This window comes from Labeo rohita, chromosome 1, assembly GCF_022985175.1.
Source record: "Labeo rohita strain BAU-BD-2019 chromosome 1, IGBB_LRoh.1.0, whole genome shotgun sequence".
In the NCBI taxonomy this organism is placed as follows: Eukaryota; Metazoa; Chordata; class Actinopteri; order Cypriniformes; family Cyprinidae; genus Labeo; species Labeo rohita.
Window position 1 is genome coordinate 30,987,917 of NC_066869.1, and position 18,851 is coordinate 31,006,767.

Here is an 18,851-nt window from a genome sequence, read left to right on the forward strand (position 1 = left end):
TTGGTCTGTACTGATGACAGTGGGGATGCATAAAGGAGCGTAATCCATGAAATATATATAGTACCGAAACCAAACCTCGACAGGGCCGAGAAGAGATAATCCCACTCGACCCTGTCAAAGGCCTTCTCAGCATCTAACGAAATAAGTATTTCAGAATGAGATCTTGAATGAGAGGAATATATTATATCAAATAATCTTCTGATGTTGTGAGCCATTTGTCTGTTTTTAATGAAACTTGTCTGATCCTCATGAATTATTGCTGGGAGCACTTTTTCTAACCTAAAGGCCATCATTTTAGCTAATATTTTGGTGACTCACTAGCCTATATGATGTTTGATCAAGTGGGTCCTTTCCTTTCTTATGTATTAAAGAAATTGATGCCTGGTAGAATGTGGCTGGAAGAAGACCCCTCTCTAACAATTCATTGAAAACCTCTAGAAGAAGAGGGGCAACATCTGTGAGGAAAGTCTTGTAAAACTCTGGTGTATACCCATCTGGACCAGGTTACTGTTTTTATTTATAATCAAATAAATGCAGTTTTCTTGGTGAACATAAGAGACTTCAAAAACATAAACAAAAATTACCACAAACATTAATAACACAAGGGATTAAAGTATTAGTCCATTTATTCTAATAAAGTGCAAGAAGCACTAAAAAATATTAAAGTAAATAGAATTTTTTTTCCTTTGGTGATTTGTATTGTATACCAAGAATGCAATGCACAATGATGCAGATTGTCTGTCTATGCTGGATGCAAATCAAAGCGACCGTTGAAAATCATTTGAACTTTGTGTCAGTACATGATAAATAGAACGTGGCATCAATTTGCTGTGAGGGATTTGTAGTGTTGTGCCATGCCTCATCCAGTGTACCCATACGGAAATGTAATATATGACATATATGTACCTATATCAGAAGTGCTACTCTCATATATGTTAAATATAGGGCAATATATTATTATCACATATATCCATTTTCTGGATATATGTAGATATATGTTTATAACATATATGAATTTCCCATAGTACAATTTGTATATAAACATATATTGAAAGTATATATATGTTTAACTTTTATATGGTATTGTATGTTATGACCATATATGTTTACAATATATATCAAAATTATATATTGTATTATAAGTTATGACCATATATGTTAACAATATATATCAAAATTATATATTGTATTATATGTTATGACCATATATGTTAACAATATATATCAAAATTATATATGGTACTCTATGTTTTGACCATTTGTTACCAATGTATATACTGAATTTATGCAAGTTTATTAACCATATATGCCTAAAAGATACTGCTTATTGTAAATCATATAACACAATTCATTGCTTAACTTTATTAATTGTTTCAATTTAGTTTTCTGGGGGAAAAAGTAGAGATGAATATATAACCTGTTCAAAAATGCCAATGTACTAAAAGTTACTTGTAGGAATGTATTATAGAGTTATTGAGGGGGGAAACACTTCATGTAACTGTTTGTCCATATGTGCTCTCATCATCAATGAACTAAAATGCATTTTATTAAAATACATGAGCGATTGTATGTGAACGTCACAATAGCGCTTTTGCGCATGCGCCAAAATTCAAACACACCCGCGCTAACGGCAGAGTCTGAGCATTGGCTGCGGCTAAACAAACAGTCATCTGCAGTAAGATGTTTTTCTTAGTGGAAGGATAACAAATGTGCCAGTACCTTCACATAATAAACGACAATGATTTTATAGACGGGCACGAAGACAGACCGACATCACTGAGTGGAGTGGATGAAACGCCTTTGAATGTGGCAGCGGTGCAGGTAATTTACACTAATTTACTCAACGCTTTATTCCTACACTAATATTACATAGAAACTAAGTGTTATATGATTGTTTTGGTCTGCAAGAGCCTCTGTCTCTATATAGATCAGCTAATGTTTTAAATATTCCCTGTCATTGTTGTATATATGATGTTATGATTACAGCTGCATTGATGTGTTTTGCAATTTGCTCGCGTTAAAGTTAATTTTAGCTTTTGGGTAACAGGTTAATCTGTATGGAGATACTGTGAGCTCATTGTTTTCACTTGATAAGCAATGCCACGTTTGGAAATTATTTAAAGCTGTCTGACAAAAATAATGGATGAAAATTATAATGTTTATCTCTGAGATGTAGTCTAGACTAGAACTATAAAACTGCACGAAATGGAATTATTTAAATACAAGCACCTTGAATTCATATAGTAAATGACAGTACTTGGTTATATTGCACCAAGTGCATTGACATGTCCGTGACATGCCTAGAGTGGGTGCGTAAGCACATGTATGTGCATATTGCATAAAGGTACAGTAAGTTACACTAAAGGATGTGATTGTGGGGTTTTAAACATATGGTTAATCTATCGTAGTAAATTTTGTTCATATCATTGCTGATAATTGTGCTATTCTTGTTTGTGTCCCATGACAAGGTAATGAGTCCCGACATTCTCAGAAAATAGAAATGGAGGCCGAACCTGCAGATGTGGATGGCAGTGATGTGAATGATGGAGCATCTACACAGAAAAGGTTAAATATTTTATTGAAACCAAAACTAGCATCTGCAATATACATGTAAACAAATCAAATCAACAAAATATTTTAGTTAAAAATGTGTCTCCATGTACTATTTAATACAATTCTAGTGCATTTAATCTATTAAATAACAGTGGAGTGAGTGAGTTTTGGGATATGGTTAGATTAAACTTATTTTAGTGAATGAAGTACCACATTTCAGCTCTAATTTTGTTAGGGTGGGTACACAAAATATTATTTTATCCTTGCTTCTAGAAAATCCTTAATCTGTCTGCTTTCTAACAGCTTCATGTGGCCGTAACGTGGCTTTAAGCACTATAGATTATTAAAGTTTCACTTTGACTGTGACAAAGGCAGTAAATGTGGTGTTTATATGGAATAATTGTAATATTTATGGTACAAATACAGAGAGAGTCCCCATATCAGTAGGAAAGCGATCAAATGAGCATCTTCCATCCGAAGACTTGTGTTGCATGCGGGAAACTATTAATTAATTGGTTATTCTACAATTAATTGTACCATAAATTATACTACAATTGGAAAATACTGTAAATTGATAAACTGTTCAGCGTGATGACGTTTAATGCCTCCGACAGGGCCTGTAGTCCCATTTAGCAGCATGTTAGCAACCACCTTTTTTAAGAAACATAACAGTTTAAAAAAAAAAAAAAATAAATAAAAATCAAGAGTGGGGTTTAACTGGTGTGTTTTATGTCATAGAATAAAACGTGAAAATATTATGAGTTTGTGTAAACCGCAGACCTTATTTTAGGGGATTTAATCAAAATTGTCATTCAAAAACCCATGTCATAGTTCCACCCCTCTATTTCTTTTCTCCAGGCCACATTCTCAATGCACATATTAGGTATTATGAATGTAAACACTTTATTTCATTGATGCTAAATAGCAAATTAAATTGTAACCTGTGAACTCTGTCATTGAGCATTTGGGTTACTATAGTTTAGTTCTTCATGTATATAGAGACATATAATTTGAATGGGCATGCAGGCTGTGCTCTGTCGTTGTTCTGCCATGTCCTTGTGGTATCTGGGAATATTTTACAACTACAATTTATAATTATTACATAAATAATGAGTATTCTGCAGTTTTAAAATAATCTTTAACTTTACCAACCATGTTTAATACTCAGTATATTTGTCATCTTATAGTAGTTAATCACTTTAAGATACAGGCACAGTTCTAACTAAAAACCTAAATTAAACTTTGGTACAATGTTGGATTGCAAGATTTAAGCAGGTTTTATATTTTAATATCATGTTGACTAAAATCAAGTTTAGTTTACTGTACCACCCAACACTACCAAAGCTAAAAAGTTGCTTTTGAATGTGGTGCATTTCCTGAAATCATATATGGTGCAGAAAATTTATTGTAATTATCTTATAAAAACCTAACTTTTACTTTTTTTTTTTTTTCTTTTTTTTTTTACAGATGCTGGAATCCAGAAATTTCTTCACCTGGGGCCTACTGGGGATGGCAATAAACAAAAAACTAACCAAGCTGTGGGAATACAAACCTGTAGACCTTTAGCTGAACCACTACAATTGATGTTCTGTTTCTTATGCCTGTTCAGTGTTTTGATCAGTTATATATGTAATTGTTTCTTTTTTGTCCTGTTTGATTGTGCAGGTCAGTAACTTTTTTTTTTCTATTTAAATAAATTCTGTTTAAATAAAGATGCTTCTTTGTGTAACTTTCTGTACCATTTAACATTTAAGGCTAAAGGTGTGAAATGTGCAATGCACTGCAACTTTGTAGAGTGTCTTACATGTGTCTACAACCTCTATTTAAAGATCAAAGATCACATATTAAAATATTAAATATATGATACCATATATTTCATGCATATATGTCTAATTTGTATACAACATAATAAAAACATACATATATCTCACATATATTAATAATTATATACATTTCATATATGGCAATGCATGTATTATACATACATAAACATATATTTTTGTATGGGGTAGACTTATATGTCAATATATGAAATTGTTCCATTTTCTAATAGGAATCATATATGGATATGGCATATATAAACATGTATTCAATATATGGGTATTTCATATAAGCACATATATTACATTTCCGTATGGGTAGACAGCATCACTGATTATAATAGGTTCTATTGTATTTTGTTGTATTTTGCTCACGGTGTTAAAACTGTTATTAAATATCGTTACATATGATGTATGTATGATGCCATTCATAACTGATAGAACTTTTCTATTTTAGAGACTGAAAATCATCAATAAAACACAAGGTAATGATAACTTATTTTAAGAATAATATTAAGACTAACAAGAATGAATAAATATGCATCTGTGACTTCATGTTGCTTCTTATTTTTCAGTGGATTGAAAGTTCTCATTAAACACATCGCTCTCTTCTCACCTAGTCAAGTCAAGTCACCTTTATTTATATACCGCTTTTAACAATACATAATTGTGACAAAGCGGCTGTACATATTAAATAGGAAATAGTGCATCAATAATGCAAAAGGGCAACAGTAAACACTCAATTTTCAGTTAAAGGCAGTTCATCATCGAAGTCAATGATGTCATCATTCAGCTCAGTTCAGTTCAAATAGTATACGATATCATTTAAAAATTAAGTGTCCCCAACTAAGCAAGCCAGAGGCGACAGCAGCAAGGAACCAAAACTCTGTTGGTGACAGAATGGAGAAAAAAACCTTGGGAGAAACTAGGCTCAGTCGGGGGGGCCAGTTCTATAATGCTATAATGTGATAAGAGCTCGCTCAGGTGCTGAGGAGCTAAACCATTTAGGCTTTATAAGTAATTAGCAAGGTGTTTAAAAGGGAGCCAGTGCAGTGTTGACAGAACCGGGCTAATATGGTCATACTTTCTGGTTGTAGTAAGAACTCTAGCTGCTGCATTTTGGACCAGCTGTAGTTTGTTTATTAAGCGTGCAGAACAACCACCCAATAAAGCATTACAATAATCTAACCTTGAGGCATCATAAACGCATGAATTAACATTTCAGCATTTTACATTGAGAGCATAGGAGCATATTTTTGAGATGGAAAAATGTGGTTTTGCAAATGCTAAAGATGTGGCTTTCGAAGGAAAGATTGCTATCAAATAGCACACCTAGGTTCCTAACTGATGACGAAGAATTGACAGAACAGCTATCAAGTATTAGACAGTGTTTTAGGTTATTACACGCAGAGGTTTTAGGTCCAATAATTAGCACCTCTGTCTTTTCAGAATTTAGCAGTAAGAAATTACTCATCGTCCAGTTTTTTATCTCAACTACACAATCCGTTCAAATTGGTATGTTTTGCCGGGCCACGAAGAAACAAAGAGCTGAGTATCGTTAGCATAACAGTGAAAGCTAACACCATGTTTCCTTATGATATCTTCCAAGGGTAACACGTGAAGCATAAAAAGTAATGGCCCTAGTACTGAGGTTTGAGGTACTCCATACTGCACTTGTGATTTATATGATACCTCTTCACTGCTACGAATTGATGGCAGTCAGATAAGTACGATTTGAAACATGCCAATGCACTACCACTAATGCCAACATAATTTTTTAAATCTGTTCAAGAGAATGTTGTGGTCAACAGTGTTGAACACAGCACTAAGATCCAGTAGCACTAACAAAGAGATACAACCACGATCGGATGACAAGAGCAGATCATTTTTAACTCTAATAAGAACAGTCTCAGTACTATGATACCATCTAAAACCTGACTGGAAATCCTCACAGATACCATTTTTCTGTAGGAAGGTTTGAGATTAGTCTGTAATTAATGAATTAGTTGGGGTCAAGTTGTGTTTTTTTAATGAGAGGCTTAATAGCAGCCAGTTTGAAGGTTTTGGAGACATATCCCAAAGACAATGACGAATTAATAATATTCAGAAGAGGACCTATGACATCTGGAAGCAAGTCTTTTAGTAGCCTAGATGGAATAAGGTCTAGCATACATGTTGTTGGTTTAGATAATTTAACAAGTTTATACAATTCTTCATCTCCTATAGTAGAGAATGAGTGGAATTGTCCCCCAGGAGATGTATAGCGCGATATATCTGATGCGAGACTGTAATTAATGACTACATGGTGACAATTTTATCTCTAATAGTATTGATCTTGGTAATAAAGTAGTTCATAAAGTCGTTACTGCTATGCTGAGGGGCAAAGTCAACGCCTGTTGTGTCTTTATTTTTCGTTAACTTAGCCACTGTATTGAATAAATACCTAGGGTCATGTTTGTTTTCTTCTAAAAGAGTCAAAAAGTAATCAGATCTTGCAGTTTTTAATGCTTTTCTGTAGGATAGGGTACATTCACGCAAGGCAGTACGAAAAACCTCTAATTTTGTTTTCTTCCAGCTGCGCTCCATTTTCCGGGCTGCTCTCTTTAGGTCAAGTCAAGTCAAGTCACCTTTATTTATATACCGCCTTTAACAATACAGAATTGTGACAAGGCGGCTGTACAGTATTAAATAGGAAATAGTACATCAACAATGCCAAGGGCAACAATAAACACAAAATTTTCAGGTAAAGGTAGTTAATCAAATACAATAAAATAAAATACAATATTGTGTGAAGAGAAAGTGTCCCCAACTAAGCAAGCCAGAGGAGACAGCGGCAAGGAACCAAAACTCCATCGGTGGCAAATGGAGAAAATAAACCTTGGGAGAAACCAGGCTCAGTCGGGGGGCCAGTTCTCCTCTGGCCAGGCGCAGAGGACTCACCAGGTTCCCGTGGTCTTGTGCCGACAGCCGTCTAGGTGACGAGGTCAAGTCAAGTCAAGTCAAGTCACCTTTATTTATATACCGCCTTTAACAATACAGAATTGTGACAAGGCGGCTGTACAGTATTAAATAGGAAACAGTACATCAAGGCAAACCAAAGGCAACATTAAACACTCACATTATAGGTAAAGGTAGTTAATCAAAAACAATAAAATAAAATGCAATATTGTGTTAAGAGAAAGTGTCCCCAACTAAGCAAGCCAGAGGCGACAGCGGCAAGGAACCAAAACTCCATCGGTGACAAATGGAGAAAAAAAACCTTGGGAGAAACCAGGCTCAGTCGGGGGGCCAGTTCTCCTCTGGCCAAAGTTCCCGTGGTCTTGTGCCGACAGCCGTCTAGGTGATGTGGTCTTTAATGTGGATCCGTCTCTGGGGCTCATCTAGTTGATGTGGACTCCGCTGACATTCAGGGCTGTAGAGGTCGTCTCTAGGTGCTGATCCACCGTCTGGGCTGGGTTCGGACTGGATCCGGGGGACTGCAGTGACCATCTGATCTGGATACGGGCTGGATCTCGTGGTTAAGGTGACCTCGGAATGAGAAAGAAATAGGCTAATATTAGCGTAGATGCCATTCTTCTGACGCTGGACTGCGTACATTGGGTGTTATGGGAAGTGTTCCCGGTTCCGGTTGACCTAATTACTGCAGCCTAACAATCCTTTAACGGATTTTAATTATAAGAATATGTTGATGTGTTATGTGTAAGCCAGGTTAAAGAGATGGGTCTTTAATCTAGATTTAAACTGACAGAGTGTGTCTGCGTCCCGAACAATGTAGGGTATTGAGTTTGGGGGCTAGATAAGAAAATGATCTGCCACCCGCGGTTGATTTTGATATTCTAGGTATTACCAAAGTGCCAGAGTTTTGAGAACGCAGCGGACATGAGGGACTATAATGCGATAAGAGCTCGCTCGGGTACTGAGGAGCTAAACCATTCACGGCTTTATAAGTAATTAGCAAGATTTTAAAATCTATTCGATGTTTAATAGGGAGCCGGTGCAGTGTTGACAGAACCGGGCTAATATGATCATACTTTTTGGTTCTAGTAAGAACTCTATGCGAATGGCAGGCTAACCGGCAAACGGAATGCTAATGCACAGCACAGCATTGCACTCACGGTTATAGAATAAAATCGAATGATCAGATCAGTCAGATTAGTTTGATGGATAATATCAGAAATCTGGTGGGAATAAAGCTATATTATCACTTTAAACAACAGAGAGTAATAGTACGATAGAGATTTCTACAGAAAAACAAAGCTCCAGGGAGCTACAAACGCATAATATATCATATTATATCATATTAATTTAATCCAAAAAAAATTATTTAACTTTGTTTTACTTTACAACATAATAATTGATTGTCTTCTTTCTCTTTTAAAGTTTAGCTCCAACACCAATTAAGCAGACCTGAGCAGCTGATCAAGGATCACCAGAAACTCTGCCGAACTTTGGTCTTCCATGCCCAGGACTGGAAACCAGAGTTGTAAATCATCAATCTAGCAGTCATCCTGCTCTGAATTGTCATGTTCAGAACATATTGCAGGAAATCTCAACATCCTCTCTCGAGGTCCACTTACATGCAGCGTTTTGCGCCAACCTAGTTCAGTAGTGCGCCTGAACAAACTAATCAAGGTCTTCAGTTTTAATAACAAAACTAAACAACATTTAAACAAGAGCTTCACGATTCTGGATAAACTGAGATTCCCAGTTGTTTTTAATAAATTGGAGACCATGATTCTCTCATGATTCAGGAGAAAAAAGATTAGAAAACTAAACAAAATAACATAATTTACTAGTGGTTCTGGCAAACTGCTCATTCTTTAAGTCTTTTAAAAACATATATTAATTTAAACATAATAATAATTTTAAAAAAAAGCATTCAGTAAAGGAGTCAGTGTATCACTTCATTAAGACTTGTTTAACGATTGAGATCTCCTGAATGAAAGCGTCATTAACTGAATCTTTCTCCTTCACGAAGCAAGCATCGAAGACTTCTACTCACCACCGTTAACTCTTCTCGTCGTTGACACTATGGCTGTTCTGCAGGCTTTCCAATCCAAAATGCTGCAAACGCTGGAGCAGCGTTCCTGACTGCGGTGGTCTGAGGGGGAAGCGGCCGCCCGGAGAGACGGACGACGAGCCGCTTCGCAAGAGAGTTCGTCTTGCTGCGTTTCACCTGCCTGTTCCCTCGCATGTTGTGGGCAACAGTGGGAAATGTTTGTTTCCAAAAAAGTTTGCACTAAAACACAAAACAAGCACTGTTCAGCAAGAGAGCTCTTTTCCCCCTCACAATCTTTTCCCAGTCGTGCGTTATAAGCAGAGTCCCATTCTCGGACGGCGCTCTGCAGGGCGCAAGCCCATGCGTTCTCTCAGTCTGAGCACAAGTGTCTCCCCGGCTCATGCCGGTGGCCCAGTCGGTGCAGAAGGCTTCAACGATGCCCCTCAGGTAGTGAGCGGTTCCCCGTCATCAGACGACGAGCCGTCTCGGATGAATCACGGGGCACTTCAACCCCTCTCGCACTATTTGGACGCATGGCGCGCGCTTCCAGGTGTGTCAGAATGGGTGCTGAACGTGGTCTTGAGCGGGTATACGCTTCAGTTTGCATGCAGACCACCCCGCTTCAGCGGCGTGATGATGTCAGATGTGCAGAAAAGAGATGCACTGGTTTTGCGGGCAGAAATTCATTCGCTCCTTGCAAAACAGGCAATCGAAGTTGCTCCCCCGGAGAATACGGAGTGTGGCCTTTACAGTCGCTACTTCCTAGTCCCCAAAAAGGACGGGGGGTTTGCGCCCTATTCTGGACTTGAGACAGCTGAATTCAAGTTCAAAATGATAACAGTAAAGCAGATCCTCGCGCACATTCAGCCCGGGGACTGGTTTATCTCGGTGGACCTAAAGGACGCATATTTTCACATCCAAATAGCCCCTCGTCACAGGCGCTTTCTGAGATTTGCGTTCGAGGACAGAGCTTATCAGTTCAAAGTTCTCCCGTTTGGCTTGGCTTTGGCTCCACAGACTTTTATGAAGTGTATCAATGCAGCACTTTCCCCTCTCAGACAGAGTGGAATTCGCATCCTGAATTATTTTGAATTATTTGGCTTGTTATAGCCCAGTCGTGGTATACACTGGAAAACCACAAATGCCAGCTTCTAGAGCACCTGAAGCGTCTAGGGCTGACGATCAATGTGCAGAAGAGCAAGCTTCACCCCATGCAGAATATCGCATTCTTACATGCAATCATCGATCTAAAATCATTCCCAGGAATGCAATGGACTGAGACAATCACGGAGCGACGTCTCGAGTTGCTGGCATTTTTTTCTGGTCCTGAAAAACTTCCTGCCAGCTTTAAAAGGGCACCATGTCCTGGTCCGGTCAGACAACACGACGGTGGTAACCTACATCAATCACCAAGGCGGGCTCAGGTCTCGTTCCCTGTACAGGATGGCTCGATGCCTCCTATTTTGGGCACAGAACGAACTCCTCTCAAAAAGAGCAGTTCATGTGTTGGGCAGGAGAATGGAGGCTACATCCTCATGTGGTTCAGAAAATCTGGTCTATCTTTGGGAGGGCAGAGGGGGACCTCTTCGCTTCAGAAGATAACTTTTACTGCCCAACTTATTTCTCAATGCGGCGAGATGCCCTGGCCCACAGTTGGCCCAGTGCTCGCCTATATGCCTTTCCCCAGATAGCCCTGCTTCCTCAGGTCATCAGATGGGTCAGGGAGATGATATGCTCGGTCCACTTGGTAGCCCTGCTCTAGAGGAACCAAGCCTGGGTAATGCAGCTGTCAGCGACAGCCCCGTGGCCAATACCTCTGAGGAAGGACCTGCTCTCACAGGCGAAAGGCATGACTTGGCATCCCCCGCCTGTGGAGCATTTATGTTTGGAGCCTCGATGGGAGCCTTTGCGGCTCTCTGTGAGAGTGAGTGATACCATTTTGGAGGCTAGCGCACCATTTACAAGGCGCCTCTATGCCCTTAAATGGTCAGTCTTTCATGGCTGGTGTTCCGCATGAAGGCTGGATCCAGTCTCTTGTGACATGTCCCATGTGTGAACCTTTTTACAGGAGTTGTTGGATAATGGGTGCGCCCCCTCCACTCTCAATGTCTGTGGCAGCTATTGCAGTGAATCATTCCCTCGAAGCTGGCCGATTGATCAGCAGACATAATATAATTGTTACGTTTTTGAAGGGCGCCCAGAGGTTGAATTCCCTCGTCCTCGGACGGTGCCGGTCTAGGACTTGTCTGGGACTGTAAGATCGTCCTCAAGTCTAGACATGGTTATGTCCCTAAGGTGCTCTTAACTCTGTTTATAGCCCAGGCTGTTAGCACTCCCTGTTGCAGACAGTGAACAGAGTTCTAATATTCTCTGCCCTGTAGGGAGTTTGAGAGTTTACTTAGAGTGCTCCAGCCTGTTCAGACAGTCGGAGCAGCTTTTTTGGTTACAAAGCAAAGGCTTTCTCGTTCGATAGCCTTGCACGGCAGGATTGGCGCTGAATAGCGTGGCAGATAAACAATTAATAAGATTATGCAATATGAGATTGCTGGGCCGTTCTGTAACTCCCCAACTGGACCTCACCGGACAATGGGAACTTTCAGTTACACCCAATGTCACTATCCCCTCCTACCCTGCGAATTTCGAACCCCAGGACACTCGCTTAAAACAAAGTGATAGAGTAAAACCTTTCCCCTGCATTGCACTGGGATGGCTTGCGGGAGAGCCTACAAAATGTTTAATTTTGAAAGTTTTATTTTGAAATGTAAGTCAATAACAATTGGCTAAAGCCAGAGCCAATGGTGAAAGTCTTTGCATGATGAGACCCCGCTCCATTTTGGAGGTTCTGCCCACTTGTGGAGTTCACGCCCCATTTTGGAGATCTCCAGTCTGCAGTTATACCTACTTGTTAAATTGAGCTTTTTTATAGGGATGCACCGATACCACTTTTTTGGAAAACGAGTATGAGTACGAGTACTTGCATTTCAGTACTCGCCGATACCGATACCAAGTACTTAATAAAAACATGATTTACAGGTAACAGCTTTAGTCATATAATTTAACAAAAAAACAAGGGACTAGTTTGGAATTAAGAACATTTATTTAAAATGAAAAGCATGTTGTATGCAACATATTACAGAATAAATAATTATAAAAAAAATTTAAACAGTGACAGTGCAACTCAAGTATTTTTTTCAGTTTGTTGTAAACTCTGCCTTTTTTTTGACAACACAAGGGGCATTAATAAACATCTTTGCTATTTAGTGCACAATATTTGAATAAACTAACAACATCCACCAACATAGAACTGTGGCAGTCAGTGCAACTGAGGTAGGTATTAACATCAAGTCTAAGACGACTCACTTAATGGAGCCTATTTAGAAAAAGTGAGTGGCAGGTTTTTTTTTAAGAAAAGTAGCTTTTCTGCATTATCAGCAGTCAGCCTGTTTCTGTTTTCATCTATAATGTGTGACACTGAGCTAAAAAGCCTTTCACTTTCCACACTGCTACATGGGGCTGAGAGGTATTTACGGGCCATTTTAGCCAAAGTGGGGAACCTGATTTTGTTGACACCCCAGTACTTCAGAGGACTGTCTTCACGAGGGCTTGGGGCCTCTCCGAGGTATGTGTCGAGCTCAATGGCAGCACCTGCTGCCAGCGGCTGTGCTGCCTGGGGCTGCTCCTTAGCGATTTCTTCAAATACAGTGTCCAGACTGCTGCTAGTGCTGGCCTGGGCCTTGAGGAACAGTTTAGCAGGAGGTTCTGCAGCTTCTGCCCGACTCCCCTCTGCCTCAGCTCTGGACATCATCTGCAGCTCCTGCTTCAGGTGCAGCTTGGCCTCCGGAGCAGTGTTGTTGGAGAAGAAGCGATCTTTATACCTGAACAAAATTCATGAATGTATTAATATGTGGAAAAATAGGACTGATTTTAGTTTCCCCTAAACTACTGTCACAAATGCCAGCCATTTGGCTTTCTGGTAGTAATAAGGGAAATATATTTCATATTATATATATTGCATACATTTGTATTTGTGTATTTTAGTTACAAAAATATTATACATGTATAATATTTCAGATAGAAATTAATCTTACATTTAGTACTGTAGTTTATCATTGAATACCTATAGCACACAGACTTTACCTTGGGTCAAGTATGGTGGAGATGAAGTACAGTGGGTTGGTCTCGACGTCACTGAAGCGCTTCTTGACAGCTGCCAGTAAGGTAGTGATGGGAAGTTCGGATCATTTTACCGACTCGGTCCTTTGAGTCTCGTTCAGCAAAATGAACGAATCTTTTTTCGAGTCATTTCGTTCATTTCGTTCATTTTAGCAAAATATAATTAAAATGTTACGTTTTACCTCCCTAACACATCTACTGCTTACACAAACGTTGATCACACTACAAACAAAACAAAACTATAATGCTATAAGAAACAGAAAAGATTCATTCATTGTTTACCTGGGTCTTTAGTCTATGATTCGCTCACCTCGCCTCTTATCTGACAAGTTTTCGGGTTTGAGTTGTTCGTTCATCACGTGACAGCCCAATTAGCTAACCAACGCAGTCTGAGCCGGAAAGAGAATTGATTAGTTCATCTCTCGAGTCCTCGGGTTTGAGTCGTTCGTTCATCACGTGACAGCCCTGTAATGTTAACCTATGCAGCCTGAGCCGGAAAGAGAATTGATTAGTTCATCTTATGAGTCTTCGGGTTTGAGTCGTTCGTTCATCACGTGACAGCCCTGTAATGTTAACCTATGCAGCCTGAGCCGGAAGGAGAATTGATTAGTTCATCTTATGAGTCTTCGGGTTTGAGTCGTTCGTTCATCACGTGACAGCCCTGTAATGTTAACCTATGCAGCCTGAGCCGGAAAGAGAATTGATTAGTTCATCTTATGAGTCTTCGGGTTTGAGTCGTTCGTTCATCACGTGACAGCCCTGTAATGTTAACCTATGCAGCCTGAGCCGGAAAGAGAATTGATTAGTTCATCTTATGAGTCTTCGGGTTTGAGTCGTTCGTTCATCACGTGACAGCCCTGTAATGTTAACCTATGCAGCCTGAGCCGGAAGGAGAATTGATTAGTTCATCTTTTGAGTCTTCGGGTTTGAATCGTTCGTTCATCACGTGACAGCCCCATAAGGTGAACGAACGACTCTAAAACAGGTGAACTAATTCCAGTACAGAACCTAATAGGATGTTGCGCATGCGCGACTGAACGAATCACTCCCCGAGGCGACTCGTTCGTCCCGAGTCACATTAAAGATTCGTTCAAAATGAACGAATCGTTCAAGAACGACCCATCACTACAGTAAGGTTGCTTTCATTGTCTTGACGCCGTGGTCCTCGTCTGTTTCTCTGTTTAGAAGTCTCACTAGCACAGTCACAGCTGGGATGACATCAGAGGCTAGTGCGTCGTAGCTGCTCACTTTTTTAGTTAGTTCCTCAAAGGGGGCGAGGATGGCAACAGTCTTCTCCATAAGAGCCCATTGGTGAGCGGTGAGACAGTCAGGGAGTTCATGCTCGGACACATACACCCCCAGCACTCGCTTTTGCTCAATGAGGGACTGGAGCATGTAATACGTGCTGTTCCAGCGCGTCTGTACGTCCTGCTGCAGTCTCTTTATTGGCTGGTTGAGCTGTCCCTGAATGTCCTCGAGGCGGGAGTAAGCTAAGGCGGAATGTTTAAAATGCCCAACTATTTTCCGCCCCACTGCTATAGCATCAGCAATGCTCCTCTGTGCTAATAAGCCCTCGTGAACAGCCAGTTGGAGCGTGTGCGCGACACACGGCAGACTTGGGAGTCCTGCGTCATTCATGGCTTTAATCATGTTTTTGGCATTGTCACGAAGCACAACATGTACTAATGTTTTAGGTATACCCCATGTCTGGAGCATTTCCTCAAACACATGCACTATAGCCTGGCTGGTGTGCGAGCCACGGAATTGTTTCACATGTAATATGGCTCGTTGCGGCGTGAAACTCTCATCTATCCACTGGGAGGTTAGGCTAATTAGCGACACGGGGCTAACACTGCTTGTCCAAATATCCGTGGTGAAACTAAACGCAGAGGAGGTTTGCAGTAGGCTGTGGATATGTTTTTTCACGGAGTCGTGTAGTTTAGGCAGCTCCGTGTCAGTCATGTAGCGGCGGCTTGGGACATCATATCTGGGCTCCAGAACATGGAGGAGACGCAGGAATCCCACATTTTCTACCTCCGAGAGTGGCTGGTCACTCAATGCAGTGTACTCGATAATTGCCTGTGTTATTTTCACAGCACGTGGATTGTCTCTGGACATTTTCTCTCGTCTTGCAAGAGTTTGCTGCAGCGTGGGTTGTGTTGGTTTAGGAGCGAGGGTAAACTCTTTGTACTCGTTGTCGTGTTGGGATTTTAGGTGCTTGATTAAATTACTTGTGTTAAATGCGCTACCTTTTGAGCCTCCTCTGGACAATTTCGCTGAGCACAATTTGCAGTCCGCCTTTGTTTTGTCGTCTTCATTCACTTTGAAATAGTTCCACACGGCTGACATGTCTCGTCTCACCTCGCCTTCTCCCCGCTCTGAGCTGCAGCCGGGGCCTGGGGGGGCGGGCACTCGGCGCCTGTGATTAATCCCTTACACGCCGCTCAAACATAGACATTTCTCAGACCGTGGCATCGGTCTCTGGTATCGGGGGACTTTTAACGAGTACGAGTACTTTAGAAAATGTGGTATCGAGGCCGATACCAGATACCGGTATCGGTATCGGTGCATCCCTACTTTTTTACATCTTTTTGTGTTTGCATGTTTAAACTGGCCATTTGTATTTGTTCATTTAGGCACAGAAGAATGCAAGGGAGAGATCGGTTTGGTATTCGCGCATACTGAGATGTGGCTTTCTACGCCACCAAATATAGTGCGCAAGTACTTTTTCCGTGTCTTGTGTTTGAATGCTTTAAACTCTTTTGAATGTTAAGCAAATGATAAGCTTTCGTAATGACACGCAGCAGTGGCCCATAAACTGTCCTGAGCATCTTTGTAGGCTGTTGATTGAAATCGCTATGTAGTACTGTAACCACAGCACTTTCTACGTTGCTCAATACAGCATAACTGCAGTACAGTGTAGTACGATGAACCTCAATGCCATTAAAATGAAATTACTGAAACTAATCAAATGAGCTTAAAATAAAAAAAATGCTCATTAAAAATCAGTCAATCAATCAATCAATCAGACAGACTTAAAAGTTATTGCATCTGAAATCTTTACATTTTCAGTGTATCACTGAACTGCAGTTATATTGTATCTATACTTCATTATACTGCACATTTACAGTTGTACTTCATTGTACTGCAGCTATACTACTTTGTGCTGCAGTTTTACTTCAGTTGTTTTTGTAAGGGTCAGAATACAATGCTCCATGTAAATGCACCTAATGTTAATAAATCGCCATCCGAATCCATGAGTTTCATCACTGAGATGCCATTTACATTTATTTTTACAGACATCCGAGAAACAATTACCATCTGAATAGGTTGTAACAGAAAACAGGGTTTCAATCAGAGTGCATATAGTCTAAAATAACAAACAAAACAAATAACTAAGAATTAGAGTTGACTAACCTTTACACAAAACAAAGATGAAAACCAACAACATAAACATCCCTGAGCTTCCTCTCTTACTAATAAGCAGGAGAAAAGGTATACAAAATAAAGCACTCTCTCTTTGGGAGTGGTCACTTAACAGAGAACTATACGTAGGTTAATTTGAAGTTTAAGAAAATACATTACCTTTTAGTTACCCTCACAAGTTAGAAAAACTGGGGGTAATTAACCTGAGAAGGACAGTGAGGGTAAGACAGGAGAGCACAGCACCCAACACAAGGTGCAAGGCTTACATTTATAATTAAAAATATCATAAATGTCTTGGGTCAAAACAGTACATATATTAAATTTCCATATATGAAATATTGACATACGAAATGAAAACATATATAAACATATGAAATGTATTCGAAATTGGAATAATTTAAAATATGAACATATATTTCTAGTCCATACAAACGTGTAAGTATGCATAATCAGTTGTTGCACATAAATGTCATGCACGTGTATCCACCCTAAAAACTGTCAAGACATGTTTGTATTATATAACTAAATATAAAAAAATAGACACGCATTTTTAAAAAATTACAAAACCATATGTACGTTTTTTGTACAGCTATGTTGTTTTAAAAAATTGCATGTATACGTAAAATCTATATTGTTGACATATGGTTGCTACATATAAAAACATTCGACTGATTTATATGGCAATATGTCAGATATACTATTGTAGAACTATTGTAGAGAGAGAGAGAGAGAGAGAGAGAGAGAATGGAATCTTACAGCGAATCTATTTAATTTTCATTTCCTTTTTAACGTCACGCAACTCTCAAGCAGGGACTTCTCAGGAGGGCGTGAACACATAAATCATCTTCTTTGAGTTTTTTGCGCGCAGCTCTCTCTATCTTCCTCAGCGACAAGGTATGCAACGGGTTAAAGAGCGGGGCTTCAGAGTCCTCCTCTCATGTTAGCCACGATGAACAAATGAACTCTTGGGGAATGAAATTTAAATTCCATAAAGGAGAAAAAGTTCTCTGTTTTGAACCTGACCCATCCAAGGCCAAGGTGCTCTACGATGCAAAGGTAAATATACAGTAAGATTATGTTGCTACACAAATGTTTTTTAACGCGTTGTTTGGTGTGTTACAGACAGTACAGGTTGCTTTCACGCATGTATATCGATATTCATTTCTTCTCGCATTTTCTCAAATACTATTTTTCGGCGCAGTCAAGAAACCGGTTTGGTGGATTGCTTTTACAGTTCTTAAGGATCATCCATATGATCAACTTTAATAACATGTAACTTACACATATTAAATCGATCATGGTGTGCGATGTACGGATTTTCATTAAAAGTCAGTGTGCGGCTGAGAAACAGGAAAAGTTACAACATGTTAGCGCGCTGAAGTAGCTAGCGCTGCATCCGCCCTACCCGAGGCCTCTCCATCCTCTTCAACATGCCCGAATCAAGCAAAACATTTACGTAAAATGGATCACATGGGACCTGCAACACCGTGAATACTATTAGTGCGTAAATATATTGTGTGCTGTTAAAGGTATGTTATTAAATTTGTGGTAAATGCGTAAGGAGAAAGACCCTCAACACGTATCTCACTGGGCTTATAAGTTTCGCTTCAAATTGTGCGTGTTTAACAAATCTTTTAGAGGAGAATAACATAAATAAATTTCCTACATCAGAGTTACACTAGTAAACCTAAAATAAAATAATGTGCACACAAGTGAACCGAGCTAACTTGGCTACACGTTATGACCTCATCATTATGCGCAGCACAGGCTGCTAGGGTTGCAAGCTAGGGGGAAGGGCAGAGGATGAATCCTTGCTAGCCGGTAAATGTAAGATAATTTTTTTTGGAACCCACATATTCTCTCGTGGGGAATCTTAAATT

The 18,851-nt window shown here is 39.7% G+C and overlaps 2 protein-coding genes and 1 long non-coding RNA gene across 5 annotated transcripts in view; 2 read left to right on the top strand and 1 right to left on the bottom strand.

Moving 5' to 3' along the window:
• Positions 1-1,637: 1,637 nt before the first annotated feature.
• LOC127168875 (uncharacterized) lies at positions 1,638-4,687 on the top strand. The gene is made up of 3 exons (XR_007828153.1): positions 1,638-1,821; positions 2,469-2,565; positions 4,021-4,687. It is a non-coding gene; the product is annotated as an uncharacterized LOC127168875 (long non-coding RNA).
• A 7,572-nt stretch (positions 4,688-12,259) lies between these two features.
• On the bottom strand, positions 12,260-13,584 carry LOC127168856 (zinc finger BED domain-containing protein 4). Its single transcript, XM_051115955.1, has 2 exons — positions 13,510-13,584; positions 12,260-13,247 (listed from the first exon to the last, which is right to left on the bottom strand). Exon 2 carries the CDS (start codon positions 13,175-13,177, stop codon positions 12,743-12,745), a length of 435 nt encoding a protein of 144 aa, XP_050971912.1. The 5' UTR covers positions 13,178-13,247; positions 13,510-13,584; the 3' UTR covers positions 12,260-12,742.
• Positions 13,585-17,768: 4,184 nt separating this feature from the next.
• LOC127168755 (male-specific lethal 3 homolog) overlaps positions 17,769-18,851 on the top strand; it is a 91,661-nt gene continuing 90,578 nt past the window's right edge. The window contains exon 1 of one of the 3 annotated variants that reach the window (XM_051115819.1): positions 17,769-18,027. In XM_051115819.1, coding sequence (XP_050971776.1) covers positions 17,929-18,027 — 99 coding nt within the window. In that variant the 5' untranslated portion in view covers positions 17,769-17,928. Of the gene's footprint in view, positions 18,028-18,722; positions 18,799-18,851 lie in introns of those variants that run through there. The other 2 variants (XM_051115827.1, XM_051115835.1) reach the window with 2 other exon arrangements.

Coding starts and splice junctions, on each gene's coding strand:
- LOC127168856 (XM_051115955.1), bottom strand. CDS start 13,177: ATGATGTCCAGAGCTGAGGCAGAGGGGAGTCGGGCAGAAGCTGCAGAA.